Source organism: Phycodurus eques, chromosome 8, assembly GCF_024500275.1.
Source record: "Phycodurus eques isolate BA_2022a chromosome 8, UOR_Pequ_1.1, whole genome shotgun sequence".
NCBI lineage: Eukaryota > Metazoa > Chordata > Actinopteri > Syngnathiformes > Syngnathidae > Phycodurus > Phycodurus eques.
In genome coordinates this window covers 19304579-19321558 of record NC_084532.1, presented here as the reverse complement: position 1 = coordinate 19321558, position 16980 = coordinate 19304579, and the positions used below count along the sequence as shown (strand labels likewise).

The 16980-nt window shown below is 41.5% G+C and overlaps 2 protein-coding genes, 1 non-coding gene and 1 pseudogene across 3 annotated transcripts; 1 reads left to right on the top strand and 3 right to left on the bottom strand.

The window, feature by feature from the left end:
* Positions 1-1331: 1331 nt before the first annotated feature.
* On the bottom strand, positions 1332-3636 carry LOC133406871 (antihemorrhagic factor BJ46a-like). The gene is made up of 7 exons (XM_061684918.1): positions 3430-3636; positions 2341-2451; positions 2177-2261; positions 1909-2078; positions 1729-1845; positions 1542-1622; positions 1332-1475 (listed from the first exon to the last, which is right to left on the bottom strand). Exons 1-7 carry the CDS (start codon positions 3634-3636, stop codon positions 1332-1334), a joined length of 915 nt encoding a protein of 304 aa, XP_061540902.1.
* A 4095-nt stretch (positions 3637-7731) lies between these two features.
* Positions 7732-9733, bottom strand: LOC133406804 (alpha-2-HS-glycoprotein-like). Its single transcript, XM_061684757.1, has 7 exons — positions 9530-9733; positions 9102-9212; positions 8938-9022; positions 8315-8484; positions 8127-8243; positions 7947-8027; positions 7732-7875 (listed from the first exon to the last, which is right to left on the bottom strand). Exons 1-7 carry the CDS (start codon positions 9731-9733, stop codon positions 7732-7734), a joined length of 912 nt encoding a protein of 303 aa, XP_061540741.1.
* Positions 9734-12234: 2501 nt separating this feature from the next.
* LOC133406596 (antihemorrhagic factor BJ46a-like) lies at positions 12235-14394 on the bottom strand (annotated as a pseudogene).
* Positions 14395-15875: 1481 nt separating this feature from the next.
* trnap-cgg (transfer RNA proline (anticodon CGG)) lies at positions 15876-15947 on the top strand. Its single transcript has one exon. It is a non-coding gene; the product is annotated as a tRNA-Pro (tRNA).
* Positions 15948-16980: the final 1033 nt, after the last annotated feature.

The window sequence follows — 16980 nt, the reverse complement described above, 5'->3', positions numbered from 1 at the left end:
CTTGCAGAATTGATTGAATTCAGCAAGTTGTCCAGGTCCTGAAGACAAAAAGCAGCCCAATAATTCAAAACATCATAGTTGGGCTAATCAAAACGAGTATCAATGTTACAGTAATTATAAACCTTTCAAACAATTCGATTTTATTCATATTTACTGAGGCACCATAGAGACAATATCACATCCCAAGTACTAGAAAAAGTTGGTTTGGCAAAATATGTCTCCTTTAACACACACGGAGCAGCACCACATACAAACAGCACATCCAACAATACTAATCGGTATATATTCTCCTTGCTCTGTGAGAACGACTAGTAAGGAAGCTTAGTAGGGCACCTTCTCTGCTTGCTCTTAATTAGGTTGCATCTGTTTCAGTAGTCCTACCTGGCATGTTGTGGTACTACTGTACACTGAAAGCCTGCAAGTCTAAATTCAGACTTGCCCTTTTACAGTACTGTAAAACAAAAATTTATTGAATAAATGTCCATTCATAGTATTTCATAAGTGGAGGCTATACAAAGAAGTAAACGGGAAGAGCAGCAGGGCTGGTCAACAGCATTGTATGTTCCTTTAAAATGTAAATGAGATTGTACTCATTGCCCATGTTGCAATGTGTTGTCAGATGTTGTCTGAGAAGAGCAGTCAGACCATCTGTATTCAAAATCAGTTTGCTTCAGTCAAGTGAAAGTGCCTACACAGGTAAAACTAGAATTTTACCAGACAACCATAGTTTTTTGGTCTAGGAGTATGATTCTTGCTTAGTGTGTGAGGTCCTGGGTTCAAATCCCTGACAAGCACTCATTTAACAGTTGATGGATCTGACAGACTTTGCTCTCCTTCAGCAGTTTGTCTACACTGTTAAGAGTAGCATGTTAACAGCTAAACTGGGAAACAATTGACACAGGCTAACAATTAGCATTTGTGGCAGTTTTGCTACCCTTAAAGCAACCTCGGAACCGCAACATTGGTACAAAGACCATATACGTGAGGCATGTTTGCAAAGAATTAGTGTCATACTGATGAGCTGAGAGGAATTTGGATGTCTCCATTAACAGCATCTTGATACTTCCCCCAGTGGTCAAAGTACACCACAAGCAGCACAAGTGGAGAACGTGTGACAGCAGTTTGATTGAAATATATTCCTGTATGTTTGTATTAAGTAAAGAGTTTTTTTTTTACTCAAGAATATATAGCTTGGGTGGGGGGGTCAGGAACAGATTAATGGCATTTCCAAACATGAAACAAGATTGTTTTGAGCTACAAGAATGAATTACTCATGTATTCATGTAAAAGTATTCCTTTTTTTATTACAATCACGTTGACAAGCAATGACATCACTTAAGCGGGAATGGACAAATGTTGTGGATCGCCTGATTGGGGTTGTTCAGCAGCGCCTTGCAAACACAAGCTTCCGGACTTTGGTGGAACAACGGCCTGCACACGGGCTCTGGGACATCAGACGGATGGGGGCCTGGATTCTGTGGTGAACAAAAGTGGAACAATGAGACACTGTACAAGTAGAAGTAGCACTTGTGTGGACTTACTTTTGGGAGATATAATTCACACTCAAGTTTTCCCACTTGTCTGTGCAAGTTGTAGTAAGAGGTTTGACAAAAGGCGTGATGCTTAATAGGTGGGGAGAACAAGCAGTTAAGTACCAAATCAAAACAGAGCCATTTATGTTTGGAAGTATTCATCTTTGACCACCCATTAGAATAAAAGTCAACTCACAGCTCGGTCCGGACAGCGTGGCGTGCAGGGTACAAAAGTATTCCTGGCACCTCTGGGACACGTGGTCTCAACCAGGGCAAACATGAGAGAGGTAATCGTGCCTATGGTTTCAAAAGACTAACAAAGGAAGGATAGTTTAAAGGACGTGACGGAGCACGGAGAAAGGAAAACAGTCCTCACCCCCATTGTCACGTGAGCCACTTCCATCAGGGTGAAGTAATTCTCCTGTTTGCTCTCCCGGTTGAACTTGACCACAGCATCATGCACCGCCTTCACAGCTGTCGGGTCATCCAGAAGCAACAACTTTGGGCAAGAGGGACAGATTGTCACCAGCTCCTCGTTGGTAAGTTCTGCACACAGGTGGCATGGCACCGTAAAGTCAAAAGCATGGATTCCACAATATTTTGTTTCAGAAAGGCAAGGAAACATGACAAAGAGCAATTGTGACCTGGTCTGGTGACGCATTCGTGTCTGATGACTTTGGCCACGCCCCACATCACCCAAAATTCAATGCTGCAGGTGGCCACTGCACCCTAAACAAGAAACAACAGCACACTTAGCATGTCACCTACATGAGCAGCTGTAATCTTTCAGGGCCAAATTCATATTTACCCGTTCATCCAGTCGCCACAGCTCACATTGGTCATCAGGTTTGGGATTGGTGAAGTGACATTTGGTCTGCACCAACTTCACATTCACATCTATGTGGCAACCTCCTGATACCTGGATGGAGGAACAGACAAGTTGCTCTGGCTTTCATTCATGAAAGGGGGGGGGGAAGTAAACCATCCTTCAGATTTAAAAAAAACTTCCACTTAAGAAAATGCTAACCCCCACTCCAAAAATCCAATCAACAAGCATTAAAACTTGAAAAAGTGACCCCCCCCCCTTATCATCAGGTACCCCTACCCACCCTCCTTTCCATCAAACAAGCGACACAGTCTCACCCTCGGGCTGGGCGGGGAACAGCTGCATTGGGGCCCTGCGGCCTCAGAGTGGCCAGTTTTCAGGTTACCTCGGTGGGGCCAGCAGACCGACCTGGGTCCCGTCCACCGGGCTGCTCTTGGGTGGACTCCTGGGCCCGAGCCCACCTCTCAATTGACTTGGTGGGTGTCCTCAGCTTCCCCGGTGCACACACAGCAATTACAGGACACTTGTCATTGTGCATCCAAAACTCTTAATTCACATGCATTTGTCTGCAGAAACACACCCCTGGGGATTTATTCGCTGGGTGTGGGGCCACTCACTTAAGACAACTCCTGAATAGGTAAATTGCTTGGGTATCCCCTCACTCACACGCTGGTCTTATAGACTTATAAATTTGCATCACCACTCCCACCAAACTTCAGTTGTACAACCGGGTTCACAACCCTTGTCCTGTATGCTTCCCCTCACAGGGTGTAGCACTACTACCCCATAAAACATTCATATCCAATGTTTCATTGCTCCAGGTATACAATTTACAGTTACTGCTTTGCCTTTTCTCACTCCCTTCTAGAGATCTTGTTCTGTTCAACTCTGACTTTCAAATATCCATCAAAATATGAAGAAACAACAGCAGCAGCTTAAGAAGTCCAGCGACACAATAAAACTGTTCGAGCATAAAAGTGATACAGATGCTCCTTTCTGCTTAACAGATAAAGGACAAAGACGACAACAACAACAACAACAACAACAGAAATAACCTTGAATAGTGCCAACCTGTTGATAATTGCTGCTCTGGACCACCTGCAGCTTGAACCTGAATCCATGCTCATGCTTTCTATTGATGTGTTGGACACCGAGGCTCGCAGCCACCGCCACGCTTTCCTTGTCACAGGTGACTGCTGGCAAAGATGCCGCCGCCGCAAGGATGCCAGGAAGTGCTGCAGCGCACCAGAGCAAAACCGCAAACAGGTGAGTCCTCATAATGGCAACGAAGAACTGGAAACAACACACCTCAGACACGATGCATGCAGACTTTAACCAGGCTGAGGAGCTCTGACATCCAATCACAGTGGAGGACTAATGCCCAACACCTGTGTCCTAATCAGTGGTGGGTGTACATTCAATCAATCAGGTTCATTCGCATCATCTGAGAATTAGGAAAGAAAAAAATGATGAATGATTTAAAAAATAGTTTTTTTTGGAGGAAAATATTTTTGGATTTTTGGAGAAAAAAATATATACATTATAAAAAATAAATTATTTTAAGAATGACAATTTGTCTTAGGGCGGCACGGTTGATGACTGGTTAGAGCGTCAGCCTCACAGTTCTGAGGACCAGGGTTCAATCCCCTGTCCCGCCTGTGTGGAGTTTGCATGTTCTCCCCGTGCCTGCGTGGGTTTTCTCCGGGCACCCCGGTTTCCTCCCACATCCCAAAAACATGCATGCAGGTTAATTGACAACTCTAAATTGCCCGTAGGTGTGAATGTGAGTGCGGATGGTTGTTTGTTTGTATGTGCCCTGCGATTGGCTGGCAACCAGTTCAGGGTGTACCCCGCCTCCTGCCCGATCATAGCTGGGATAGGCTACAGCACGCTCGCGACCCTAGTGAGGAGAAGCGGCTCAGAAAATGGATGGATGGATGAATTTGTCTTGGAAAAAATATTTGTCATGAATTTATGTTTCAAGACAAAAAAAAATGTATTCAAGAAAAAAAATTATAGTTCTTTACAAGAACATTTTTTGAAGAATTGTTTTGAAGAAAGTACATAGTAGAAGTAAATTGTTTTAAAGAAAAGCTGTAATTTTATGAGACTAGTCTTATACTATTTGTTTATTTATTTATATATAGTCTTATACTATTTATTTGTTAGTATATATGAAAAGAAAATGAACTGCTTTTTTTCCCCAATAAATATGTTGCTTTCAAGACAAATTCATAAGATTATGATAATTATGTATTTGATATTTTACAACCACAAATTTGTAATCTTCTGACAATAAAGTTGCATTAAATTAATATTGCAGAAAAATCATATTATTGTCATAAAAAAATCCATCTTGTAGAAAAAAAAAATTTTTTCAAGAAGAAATTATCTCATGAAAATAGCCATATTTTTCAAGAAAAAAAGTTTATCTCTGACAACCAATCACAAAGGTAGCAAGGCCCGCTAGCTCGTTAGCCAACATACCGGAGTCATTATCATCCAGTATTTCATTGCCTAACTCGGTTTTGTCGGGTGTGGGTCCACAACAGAGCGAGCTTGCGGGTAGACCAGTGGCCGGATCACTGGAAAATTAGCAATACACAAAAACCTTGTAAAAATACATTTTGATCAAGTTTTATCCATTCCACATACTTCAAACACATTTAAACTTGGGAAATCACAAATCTTATTTATCACTCCCAGTTGAAGTTTACTGTCAAACAGACAAACTGAAATCGAGTTTACAGTACCGTGAAAAAGTATTGGGCCCGTTCTCAAATTCGTATATTTTTGCCTCGTTTCCCACTCTCATGTTTAAGATCATCAAACAAATGTAAATATCAGACAAATATAACCCAAGTCAACTTAAAATGCTGTTTTTAAATGGTGATTTCATTTATCAAGGACATTTTTCTATAACTGGCATTGAGTCTTTCACATATCTTTGGAGATATTTTGGCCCACTCTCCCTTGCAGAATTGTTTGTATTCAGGAAAAATGTAGGGTTTTCAAGCATGAACAGCCTTTTTTAAGGTCATGCCACTGCATTTCAATCGGATTCAAGTTCAGACTTTGACTAGGCCACACTCAAACCCTCATTTTCTTTTTTAAGCTATCCAGTAGTTGACTTGCGTGTGTGTTTTCTTTTGCTGCTGAAGAACCCAAGTGCACTTCAGCTTGACGTCACAAAGTGATGGCTGAACATTCTTCTTCAGGATTTTCTGTTAAAGAGTAGAATTCATGGTTCCAAACACAGCAAGTTGTCCAGGTCCTGAAGAAAAAAGCAGCCCAAGACCATCACTCTACCACCACCATGTTTGACTGTTGGTCTGATGTTTTTTTTCTGAAATGCTGTGCTACATTTATGCTAGATGTGACGAGACACACAGCTTCCAAAAAGCTCAACTTTCACCTCGTCAGTCCATATAATATTCTCAGAAAAGTTTTGGGAATAATTCAGGTTTTTTTTGCAAAAGTAAGATGAGCCTTCATGTTCTTTTTGGTCAGCAGTAGTTTTTGTTGGAACTCTGCCGTGGATGCCATTTTTGGGCAGTCTCTTCCTTATTGTTGTGTCATAAACACTGACCTTAACTGAGGCAAGGGAGGTCTGCAGTTCTTTAGAAGTTGTCCTGAGTTCCTTTGTGGCTTCCTGGATGAGTCATTGCTGTTCTCTTGGGGTAATCTTTGTAGGCCAGCTACTCCTGGGAAGGTTCACCGCTGTTCCATGTTTTCTCCATGTGATGATAATGACTCTCCCCATGGGTCGCTGAAATCTTAAAGCTTTAGAAATGGCTTTTGTAACCCTTTCTGGACTAATAATGACTTTATTTTTTAACTGTTCTGGAAATTCTTTGGATCGTGTCATTATGTTGCATTTTGTCCAACATGATTTTGTCGGGACAGATTCTGTTGTACTGATTTCTAGATTGAACAGGTCTGGAGGTAATCAGGGTTGGGTGTGATAAGTGAAAATTAACCAAAAATTGTGATAAGCCAGAATTAATACATGATCAAACAAATGGGGGTAATTACTTTTTCACACAGGGCCAGGTAACGGAATAGTTGTTTTTCCTTAATAAATTAAATAATTTAAAAACAGTATTTAAAGTTCACTTGGGTTATAGTTGTCTGATATTTACCTTCATCTTAAAATTATGTAAAATAAGAATTTGGGCCATGTATACATTACTCGTGCACTCACTGTAGTAGTCTCGCCACCCTGCACTACTTGCATATCTGTTGTTGACCAATACTGGTCACTCGTGCTTGAGAAGTATCTGCACCATTTGCACAATAGACATTGTCCCAGATTATCACACGACTAGTTACTTTAAACTGCATACATTTCTTGAAGTCTGCGCCATTGGCACAATGGTCACTGCACTAGACTATTGTTTTGTCATTTCAAACTGCTCTAATTGCTAGGACTTGGCCTCATTTTGCACAATTGTCAAAAACTTTGTCCCAGCCTTCTCATATATACTGGTAACCTTTTATTGCTCATTGACTGTTTTTGTTTCAAAAGTATTCTCTATCAATTGACTGTCGTACTAGAGCAGCTCCAACTACCGGAGACAAAATCCTGTTTTTGACATATTTGGAAAATAACGATTCTGAGATAAGTAGGAACCTAATTGGAACGAGGACTAACGTTCAAATTTAAACATTTCGGTTCCCAATTTCGATGCCTCGTCCGCCTACCCTGAAGAAGTGATCGAAAACCTAGAAAAACTCACACGAAGATGTGCTTGTGCCCATTACCAAATAACTAGCAACCCTTTACTGCTCAGTCTATGTTTCAAAAGTGTTCTGTCAATTGACTGTTGTCATACTAGAGCAGCTCCAACTACTGGGACAAATTCTGTGTTTTTGGACATACTTGGCAAATAAAGATGATTCTGAGGAGCCGATGACAGGAAGGGAGAATGTTTTATATAAATAAAAAATCAAAAGTCATTTGTAGTTACTTTTTGACAAAATGCCACATTCCAGTGCATATCCTTCAAAATAAGGCTACAAGCTTAAAATGTGATAAAACGCAATGATTTTAATGCCATATTTAACTTTGCTGAAACTAATTAAGTAGGTTAGTCCCACTCAGCATTTGAATGGTTGATAATATTCTAGAGAACACCGATTCAAATGTTCATTTTAGTCTATGCTGCAAGCTACCAAGAAAAATAGGGGTTCAGAATTTGGACACCCTTTATTTAAAACTTGCAAACTTTGACCCAGCCCTGAAAAGAATCAGATTGGAACCAGAATTCGCTCAAATTAAAAAAACAAAAACAAAGATGCTCAACCCTACAGATAAGGGTAAGCAAAGTACTTTCCATTTTTTTATTACAATAGAGTTGACAAGCAATGACATCACTTAAGCGGGAATGGACATATGTGGTGGATAGCCTTATTGGGGTAGTTCAGCCGCGCCTTGCAAGCACAAGCTTCTGGACTTTGGTGGAACAACGGCCTGCACACGGGCTGTGGCACATCAGTCGGATAGGGGCCTGGATTCTGTGGAGAGCAAAAAGGCGACCAATGAGGCGCTCTGTGTACAATTAGAAGTAGCACTTTGGTGCACTTACTTTTGGGCTATATAATTCACACTCAAGTTTTCCCACTTGTCTGTGCAAGTTGTAATAGGATGTGTGACAAAAGGCATGATGCTTTTTTTTTAAAAAAAAAAAAAAGGAGAGTCCAGTTAAAAATCAAAACAGCCATTTGTGTTCATTTTTGACCATCCATTAGCATGAAAGTCAACTCACAGCGCTGTCCGGACAACGAGGCGTGCAGGGCACAAAAGTATTCCTGGCACCTCTGGGACACGTGGTCTCAACCAGGGCAAACATGAGCGAGGTAATCGTGCCGATGGTTTCAACAGACTGAGACAGGGAGGATAATGTGGTGTTAAAGGACATGACTGAGCAAGGAAAACTGGCAAAAAACTCATTACCCCCATTGTCACGTGGGCCACTTCCATCAGGGTGAAGAAGTTCTCGAGTTTGCCCTCCTGGTTGAACTTGACCACAGAGTCATGCACAGCCTTCACAGCTGCTGGGTCATCCAGAGGCAACAACGTGGGGCAAGAGGGACAAATCGTCACCAGCTCCTCATTGGTAAGTTCTGCACACATTACCAAATGTAAAAAGCATGGCTTTTATAAAGATGTTACATTTTAAGAGTTTAATAAAACCTTCAGATTGTTGGGGGAACTTTGAAGGATCAAGCCTGTTTTAGTGTCACAATAAAGGTGTATTTGTTTAGCATGCAGGAGGAATACATTTAAAAAAGCAGTTACATTTTAAATTTGTACTACCTCTTCAAAATGTTATTTTGCTCCAAATGAGTCCTTAGTATGGCTCCCAAAAAATTAATAATAGCAAGCTAATGTGTACAAGTAACAATGAAAAAAAAAAAGCATTTGCAATCTTTATCCCAAACCTATCTTCCATATTGTATATTTAATCCATTTCAAGAGGAAATGCAGAGTTTCAGAACAAAAAGTTTTAACTGAGGTTCCACGACATTTTTGTTTCAGAAAGGCAAAAATGTGACAAAGCAGTTGTGGGTTGTGACCTGGTCTGGTGGTGCAGTCGTGTCTGATGACTTTGGCCACGCCCCACATCACCCAAAATTCAATGCTGCAGGTGGCCACTGCACCCTAAACAAGCAACAGCAGCACACTTAGCAGGTCACCTACATGAGCAGCTGTAATCTTTTGGGACCAAATTCATATTTACCCGTTCATCCAGTCGCCACAGCTCACATTGGTCATCAGGTTTGGGGTTGGTGAAGTGACATTTGGTCTGCACCAGCTTCGCATTCACATCTATGTGGCAACCTCCTGATACCTGGATGGAGGAACAGACATTATCCAAACTTTTCAAATGAATGCTCTGCCACAACACACACCCCTCTTCCCCATTTTATAAAGCTACAAAAAGGAGACATTTGAGGGTGCTTTCCAAACCAGGACTGCCAAAGTGCAGTGTGAGGTCATGGAGAGAGTCAGGGGAAACCCCCCCCCCCACACACACACACACACACCAAGTAGAGCAGAACCCATCATGCTTTGGCTTTATGCTACCATTTTTTTTTTTTTAACCAAAAAAAATAAAATCTTAAAAAAATCCAACTAGCTTGTATGAAAACCGGAAAAAGTACCGACCTGTTGATATTTGCTGCCCTGGACCTCTTGCAGCTTGAACCTGAATCCATGCTCATGCTTTCTATTGATGTGTTGGACACCGAGGCTCGCAGCCGCCGCCACGCTTTCCTTGTCACAGGTGACTGCCGGCAAAGATGGCGACGCAAGGAGGCCAGGAAGAGCTGCAGCGCACCAGAGAAGAACCCCAAATAGGTAAGTTATCATGATGACAACAAAGAACTGGAAACAGCACACATCAGACCAGATGCACGCAGACTTTAACCAGGCTAAGGAGCTCTGACGGCCAATCACAGTGGAGGAGAAATGCCCAACACCTGTGTCCTAATTAGTGGTGGATGTACTTTCAATCAATCAGGTTCAATCACCTCAGCTGAGCTTTTGCAAAAAACAACCAAAAAAACTGCAGTATCATTTTAAAAATATGTATAATTTTTTTGTAGGAAACAATTTATTTTTTTTTAGAAAAAATGATGTACTTTATGAAAAACATATTGTTATTTTAAGAAATATATTTTTAAGTTTAGAAAAAGGCGGCACGGTGGCCGACTAGTTTAAGCGTCAGCCTCACAGTTCTGAGGACCCGGGTTCAACGTGTGGAGTTTGGATGTTCTCCCCGTGCCTGCGTGGGTTTTCTCCGGGCACTCCGGTTTCCTCCCACATCCCAAAAACATGCATGCTAGGTTAATTGAAGACTATAAATTGCCCTTAGGTGTGAATGTGTGCGCGTTTGTTTATATGTGCCCTGTGATTGGCTGGTGACCAGTTCAGGGTGTACCCCATTTATCCCCCGTAGATTGCTGGGATAGGCTCCAGCACGCCCGGGACCCTCAACCAATATAGAGCAATTTAAAGTGACTAATAGTGCAATGGGCGGCACGGTGGACGACTGGTTAGAGCGTCTGCCTCACAGTTCTGAGGAATGAGGTTCAATCCCCGGCCCCGCCTGTGTGGAGTTTGCATGTTCTCCCCGTGCCTGCGTGGGTTTTCTCCGGGCACTCCGGTTTCCTGCCACATCCCAAAAACATGCATGGTAGGTTAATTGAAGACTCTAAATTGCCCGAAGGTGTGAATGTGAGTGCGGATGGTTGTTTGTTTGTATGTGCCCTGTGATTGGCTGGCAACCAGTTCAGGGTGTATCCCGCCTCCTGCCCGATGACAGCTGGGATAGGCTCCAGCACTCCCGCGACGCTTGTGAGGATAAGTGGCTCAGAAAATGGATGGATGGATGTTTCTGTAGGGCCCAATTTATGCGTTGTTGGTTTTGGAGCAGTTAAAAATTTAAATGGTGGCAGGTGTGTCGACTCCCATTTATATATATTTTTTTAGTTTATTTGATGTTCATGCTCTGCTTTAAAACAAATGTTACTCACGAGTTACCCTTAACTAGTAGTAAAGTAGTTTTTTCATTGAGTACTTTTGTACTCAAGTAAATATTTGAATGTCTGCTTTTTACTTTTAGTTGAGTCATATTATTCAAATGTAACAGTACTCTTACTTGAGTACAATACCCACCTCTGCCCAAATAGTAAAGGTTGGTTTGGCAAAATATGTCTCCTTTAAGACACATGGCGCAGCACCACATACTAACAGAGCATACAACAATACGGTATTTATTCTCCTTGCTCTGTGAGAACAACGCCAAGTACTGAAGCTCAGTAGGGCACCTTCTCTGCTTCTTCTTGGTCTTCATTGTGCTCCATCTGTTCCAGTAGTCCTACCTGGCATGTTGTGGTACAAGGTAGTACAACTGTACACTGAAAGCCTGCAACTCTAAATTCAGACTTGCCTGTATACAGTACAGTAAAAAAAAAACTGATTGCTGAATGTCTGTTCACAGTATGTCAGAAGGGGAGGCTATACATAAAAGGAAACGTGAAGAGCAGCAGGGATGAAGACCCCAAAGAAGAGTGTGGCGAAAACCAACGCACACGAAGAGGTGCTTGTGCCCAACGGCAGTGAACATAAGTTGTTAACTTTATTAATGGCCAGTCATCTCAGTGCAACATTTGGAATATTATATTGTGCAAAGGAAGCTTTCAGAGCTTCAGTGAACTCTGTCAATTGGGTGAGTGAAACAAAAATACATCTATGCCAACATGGAGACAGCTAACAGGGAAAATGGTTGGTTGCGCTTTTGGTTTTTCAGACCAACGCAATAGCCCAAAAACAAAAAAACAAAACGAGCTAAAACTTCACCATAGCAACTTTACAATGAATTTGGACAAAATTCATAACATCTCACAGTATCACCACGAACCTCAGTGGACCAAAGAAAATAATTCCATTTAAAAAAAAAAAAAAAAAAAAAAAAAAAAAAAAAAAAAAAAAATACAAAATAAAATTAAAAAAAAAAAGTGGTTAGTTTGTGCCAAAATGCTGAGCTCTTGGGCATACCCTTCAAATAAGCCTACAAACTTAAAACTTGCACATAACCATTTGTGATAAAACAGTAGTTAATGTCAGAGTTAATTCCACACACTGCCTTTTAGCTCATAGAGACTGTTATAAAGAGTCAAATGCTCATTTTAGTCTATGCTGCTAAAATGTTCGTTATTTGTACACCCTTTATTTAAATGCGAACCTTTGACCCAGCAAAGTATAGAGAATCATTTGGAAGCAGAATCTCTCAAATTCAAACAATGCCCAACCCACAGATAAGTGAAAGCAAAGTACTTTTTATTACAATGAGTTGACAAGCACTGACATCACTTAAGGGGGAATGGACAAATGTGGTGGAGCGTCTGATCGGGGTAGTTCAGCCGCGCCTTGCAAACACAAGCTTCTGGACTTTGGTGGAACAACGGCCTGCACACAGGCTGTGGCACATCAGTCGGATAGGGACCTAGATTCTGTGGAGAACAAAAATGTGAGCGATGAGGCACTCTGTGTACAAGTAGAATGAGCACTTTTGTGGCCTTACTTTTGGTAGATATAATTCACACTCAAGTTCTCCCACTTGTCTGTACAAGTTGTAATAGAAGGTTTGACAAAAGGCGTGATGCTTAAATAGAAAAAGTCAAGTTAAGAACCAAAACTGCCATTATGGTTTGGATGAGTTCATCTTTGACGAGCCATTAGCATGAAAGTCAACTCACAGCTCTGTCTGGACAGTGAGGCATACAGGCCACAAAAGCATTCGTGGCACCTCTAGGACACGTGGTCTCAACCATGGCAAACTTGAGCGAGGTAATCGTGCCGATGGTTGCAATGGACTGAGACAGGAAGGATAAATGTTAAAGGATGTGACGGAGCAAGGAAAACCGGTGAAAAACTGTCATCACCCCCATTGTCACGTGAGCCACTTCCATCAGGGTGAAGTACTTCTCGTGTTTGCGCTCCTGGTTGAACTTGACCACAGCATCATGCACCGCCTTCACAGCTGTCGCGTCATCCAGAGGCAACAACAGGGACAAATTGTCACCAGCTCCTCATTGGTAAGGTCTGCACACAGGTGGCATATTACCATTAAGTAAAGAGCATGGGTTTTATTTCAAGAAATTACATTTTGAGTTAAGCGGGGGGGGGGGGGGAAAGCTTGTTGGGGGAACTTTGAAGAACCAAGTCAAGATCCAATCCTGTTGGACTGTCATAACAAAAAGGTGCCTTTGTTCAACATCCCCCCAAAAATAGTTACATTTTAAAAATAGACTATTTGTATTAAAAGGAACCTCTTCAAATTTATTTTGCTCTAAATTAGTACTCAGTTTGCCACCAAAGAAAGTGAAATCTGTTTGTGATTAGTTATAGAAGGAAGCCAAACTGTACAGTTTTTAAAAATTAACTGATGGCAAAAATATGCAATTTCTCTCAAATCTACTTCCCATTTATTTCAAAAGGGAATTCATGCTGCAGTTCATGAATGGAGTCTCAGAACAAATAGTTTGTCAACTGAGGTTCCACTGCATTTTGTTTCAGAAGGGCAAAGAAACATGACAGAACAGTTGTGACCTGGTCTGGTGGTGCAGTCATGTCTGGTGACTTTGGCCACACCCCACATCACTCAAAATTCAATGCTGCAGGTGGCCACTGCACCCTAAACAAGAAACAACAGCACACTTAGCATGTCACCTACATGAGCAGCTGTAATCTTTCAGGGCCAAATTCATATTTACCCGTTCATCCCGTCGCCACAGCTCACATTGGTCATCAGGTTTGGGGTTGGTGAAGTGACATTTGGTCTGCACCAGCTTCACATTTATCTGGCAACCTCCTGATACCTGGATGGAGGAACAGACAGCCAAACTTTTCAAAATTGTGAATTTCTACCACAAACAACCCACTCCCCAGAATTAATCCTTGCTGGCCTTATGTCGACTTCCTGGTCATACCACATGATCACACCCTCACTACGCCAAGTGGTTACATTTGAAAAAACAAGGTTTAAAACAAGTGTTAAAAAGCTATGAAAGGAGGAGACATTTGAGGGTGCTTTCCCCACTGGGCCTGCCACAGTATAGTGTTAGGTGAAGGGGGTGGGAGAAGTTGAGCAGAACAATTATGCTTCGGCTTTCATGCTACTGTTCCAAACAAAACCATACTTCAGATTTAAGCAACACTTTTCCACTAAAGAAAATGCAACCCCCTCCCGCAAAAAAACAAAAACAACAACAAAAATAAATAAAAAAACAACTAGCTCACATGTAAGCTTGAAAAGTGCCAACCTGTTGATACTTGCTGCTCTGGACCTCCTGCAGCTTGAACCTGAATCCATGCTCATGCTTTCTATTGATGTGTTGGACACCGAGGCTCGCAGCCGCCGCCACGCTTTCCTTGTCACAGGTGACTGCCGGCAAAGATGGCGCCGCAAGGAGTACAGGAAGCGCTGCAGCGCACCAGAGCAGAACCGCAAATAGGTGAGTCATCATGATGACAACAAAGAACTGGAAACAGCACATATCCGATCAGACGCACACAGACTTTAACCAGGCTGAGAAGCTCTGACCACCAATCACAGTGGAGGTCAAATGTCCAACACCTGTGTCCTGATTAGTGGTGGTTGTACTTTCAATCAATCAGGTTCATTCACCTGAGCTGAGCATTAGGAAAGAAAAAATAAACTGGAGTAAGTAAAAAAAAGAAAAATAAACTGGAGTAGTTTTTTTCAAGAAAATATTTTGAAGAATTATTTTTTTTGAAGAACGTACATAGTAAAAGTTGAAGTCGAAGTTATTTTCAGAAAAGCTGTAATTTTACAAGAACAGAAAAAAAGTATTTATAAAAAGAAAATAAACATGTATTTTCCCCAAAAAAATAATACAAGACCAATTCATAATCTTAGGATAATTATTTTGTATTTTATATTTTTGCACTAAAGTGATAATCTTCTGACAATACAGTTACAATAAAATAATATTGTAGAAAAAATCTGTCTTAATTATAAACCTTTCAAACAACTGATCATTTAAAAGTCCTTTATTTTGGCTATTTAGACCTCCATAGAGTGACTCGCTAACACGGACTTAGTATAAAAGTGTCAATTTCATTCAAAAACAGTCATACGAGTGTCTGACAGCTACTTCTGTTTGACCCAGTTTTGTATCCGCATTGTCCATATTTGGCTATGACCTCCCCGTTTCCTCTGATTGGTTTCCCCCATAGAAGACCCACTTGTGAGACCACACGTTTATTATGGTGACAGCGCTGGCTCGGGAGCGGAAAGGGAAGGTGGAGAACTTCGCTAGCGACGTAGATAAGCTCAAGAAATTCGAATGACCTGATTTCAGGCCTCTTGGCAGAAAAAAACGTCTGGAACTCAGGAATGTGTGGACGATTTTATTCATATTTCACATGTTTACTGGGGCACCGTAGAGACAATATTACATCCCAAATACTATAAAAAGTTGGTTTGGCAAAATATGTCTCCTTTAACACACATGGAGCATAAGCACACACTGAAGCTTACTAGGGCACCTTCTCTAATTCTTCCTCTTGCTCTTCATTGTGCTGCATCTGTTCCAGTAGTACTACCTGGCATTTTGTGGTATAACGTGGTACTACTGTACACTGAAAGCCTGCAACTCTAAATTCAGACTTGCCTGTATACAGTACTGTCAAAATCAATAAAAACTGATTGCTGAATAAATGTATGTTCAGAGGGATTCACAGTATGTCACAAGTGGACACTATACATAACAGAAGGAAACGTGAAGAGAAGCAGGGATGGTCAAAAGCATTGTATGTTGCACTGAAATGTAAATAAATGATTGTCCTCACAGTCCATGTTGCAATGTGTTCTCAGATGCTGTTTGAGAAGAGCAGTTGGACCGTCTGCCTTCAGAATGAGTTCAATGCGCTGGTCAGTGAAAGTGCCTACACCAGTAGAATTAGCATGTTACAGAATAACCGGGGCTCGTTGGTCTAGGGGTATGATTCTCGCTTCGGGTGTGAGCGGTCCCGGGTTCAAATCCCGGACGAGCCCTCATTTAACAGTTGATGTATCTTTGCACTTCTTTAGCAGTTTCATGTTAGTCTTCATCTGCACTGGTTAGACTAGCATATAAACAAGGTTATGGTTCTTGCTTTCAGTGTAGGCGATCGTGGGTTCTTCATGAACTGTAGTTTAACACATACCTGAAGGATCTTTTGCCAAGGGTTTCAACTCCTTTGGCAATTATAATAATAATACCTTTATTTTATGGATCGTTTTTAAATGGCACTCAAAGATGCTTTACAAATAATAAAATAATAAGATTAAAAAAACAATAAAAACAGGAATAAAACATGACAGATTTACACGTTAAAAACAATTCAGAAAAGGCGGGTTTTCAATTGAGATTTGAAGGTGGAGAGATCTGAATAGGCGTTTTGAGAGAAGATCCCAGAGGTGCAGAGAAGGCTCAGTCACGTCAGGTACGATGCCTGGTCCGGCGTAGTGGAGAAATTGGTGTAGGAGATCGGAAAGATAGGGGGCCTGGTTATGGAGGGCTTTGAACTGGACGCGTTGTGGAATCGGGAGCCAGTAGAGTTAATGGTGTTGTGGTCACCGGAGCAGGTGCGAGTGAGCAGGCGTGCACATGAGCTGGATATACTGAGGTTCATTGAAAAGTTTTCTGGATGAGCCAAACAGGATGCTATTACAGTAGTCAAGTCTTGGTATGATGAAAGCATGGATCAGGGTTTCAGCTGTTTTTGTGATCTTGATGCTCTTGAAGGTGAGGCTGGTGTTGAAGACTACGCCTTTCATTTTTTGCAGTTACCACTCCTTTGGCAATTAAGTGAAAGCCTCTGCACCAGTTCCTCTCATATCCCCAAAACATGCATGGTAGGTTGATTGAAGACTCTAAAGTGCCTGTAGGTGTCAATGTGAGTGCAAATGGTTGTCTGTTTATAGATAGAGAGTGAAAAAAAGCTAAGTTAGTGAAATTAACATGTAAGCAGTTACTCATTGGTCTACGGAGAGGTACAATACTCGCTTTGGCTGTGGTCCCGCTAATGTTGTAAATGCTTTTACA

What these genes read in the sequence shown, in the direction of transcription:
- LOC133406871 (XM_061684918.1), bottom strand. Translation starts at nt 3,636, where the DNA reads ATGAGGACTCACCTGTTTGCGGTTTTGCTCTGGTGCGCTGCAGCACTT. An exon ending in TGTGGCGACTGGATGAACGG is followed by an intron (nt 2,262 to 2,340) that starts GTAAATATGAAT and finishes TTTCTTGTTTAG; the next exon opens with GGTGCAGTGGCCACCTGCAG. An exon ending in CACGCTGTCCGGACCGAGCT is followed by an intron (nt 1,623 to 1,728) that starts GTGAGTTGACTT and finishes CCACCTATTAAG; the next exon opens with CATCACGCCTTTTGTCAAAC.
- LOC133406804 (XM_061684757.1), bottom strand. Translation starts at nt 9,733, where the DNA reads ATGATAACTTACCTATTTGGGGTTCTTCTCTGGTGCGCTGCAGCTCTT. An exon ending in AGGGCAGCAAATATCAACAG is followed by an intron (nt 9,213 to 9,529) that starts GTCGGTACTTTT and finishes TCCTCCATCCAG; the next exon opens with GTATCAGGAGGTTGCCACAT. An exon ending in GTGAATTATATAGCCCAAAA is followed by an intron (nt 7,876 to 7,946) that starts GTAAGTGCACCA and finishes TGCTCTCCACAG; the next exon opens with AATCCAGGCCCCTATCCGAC.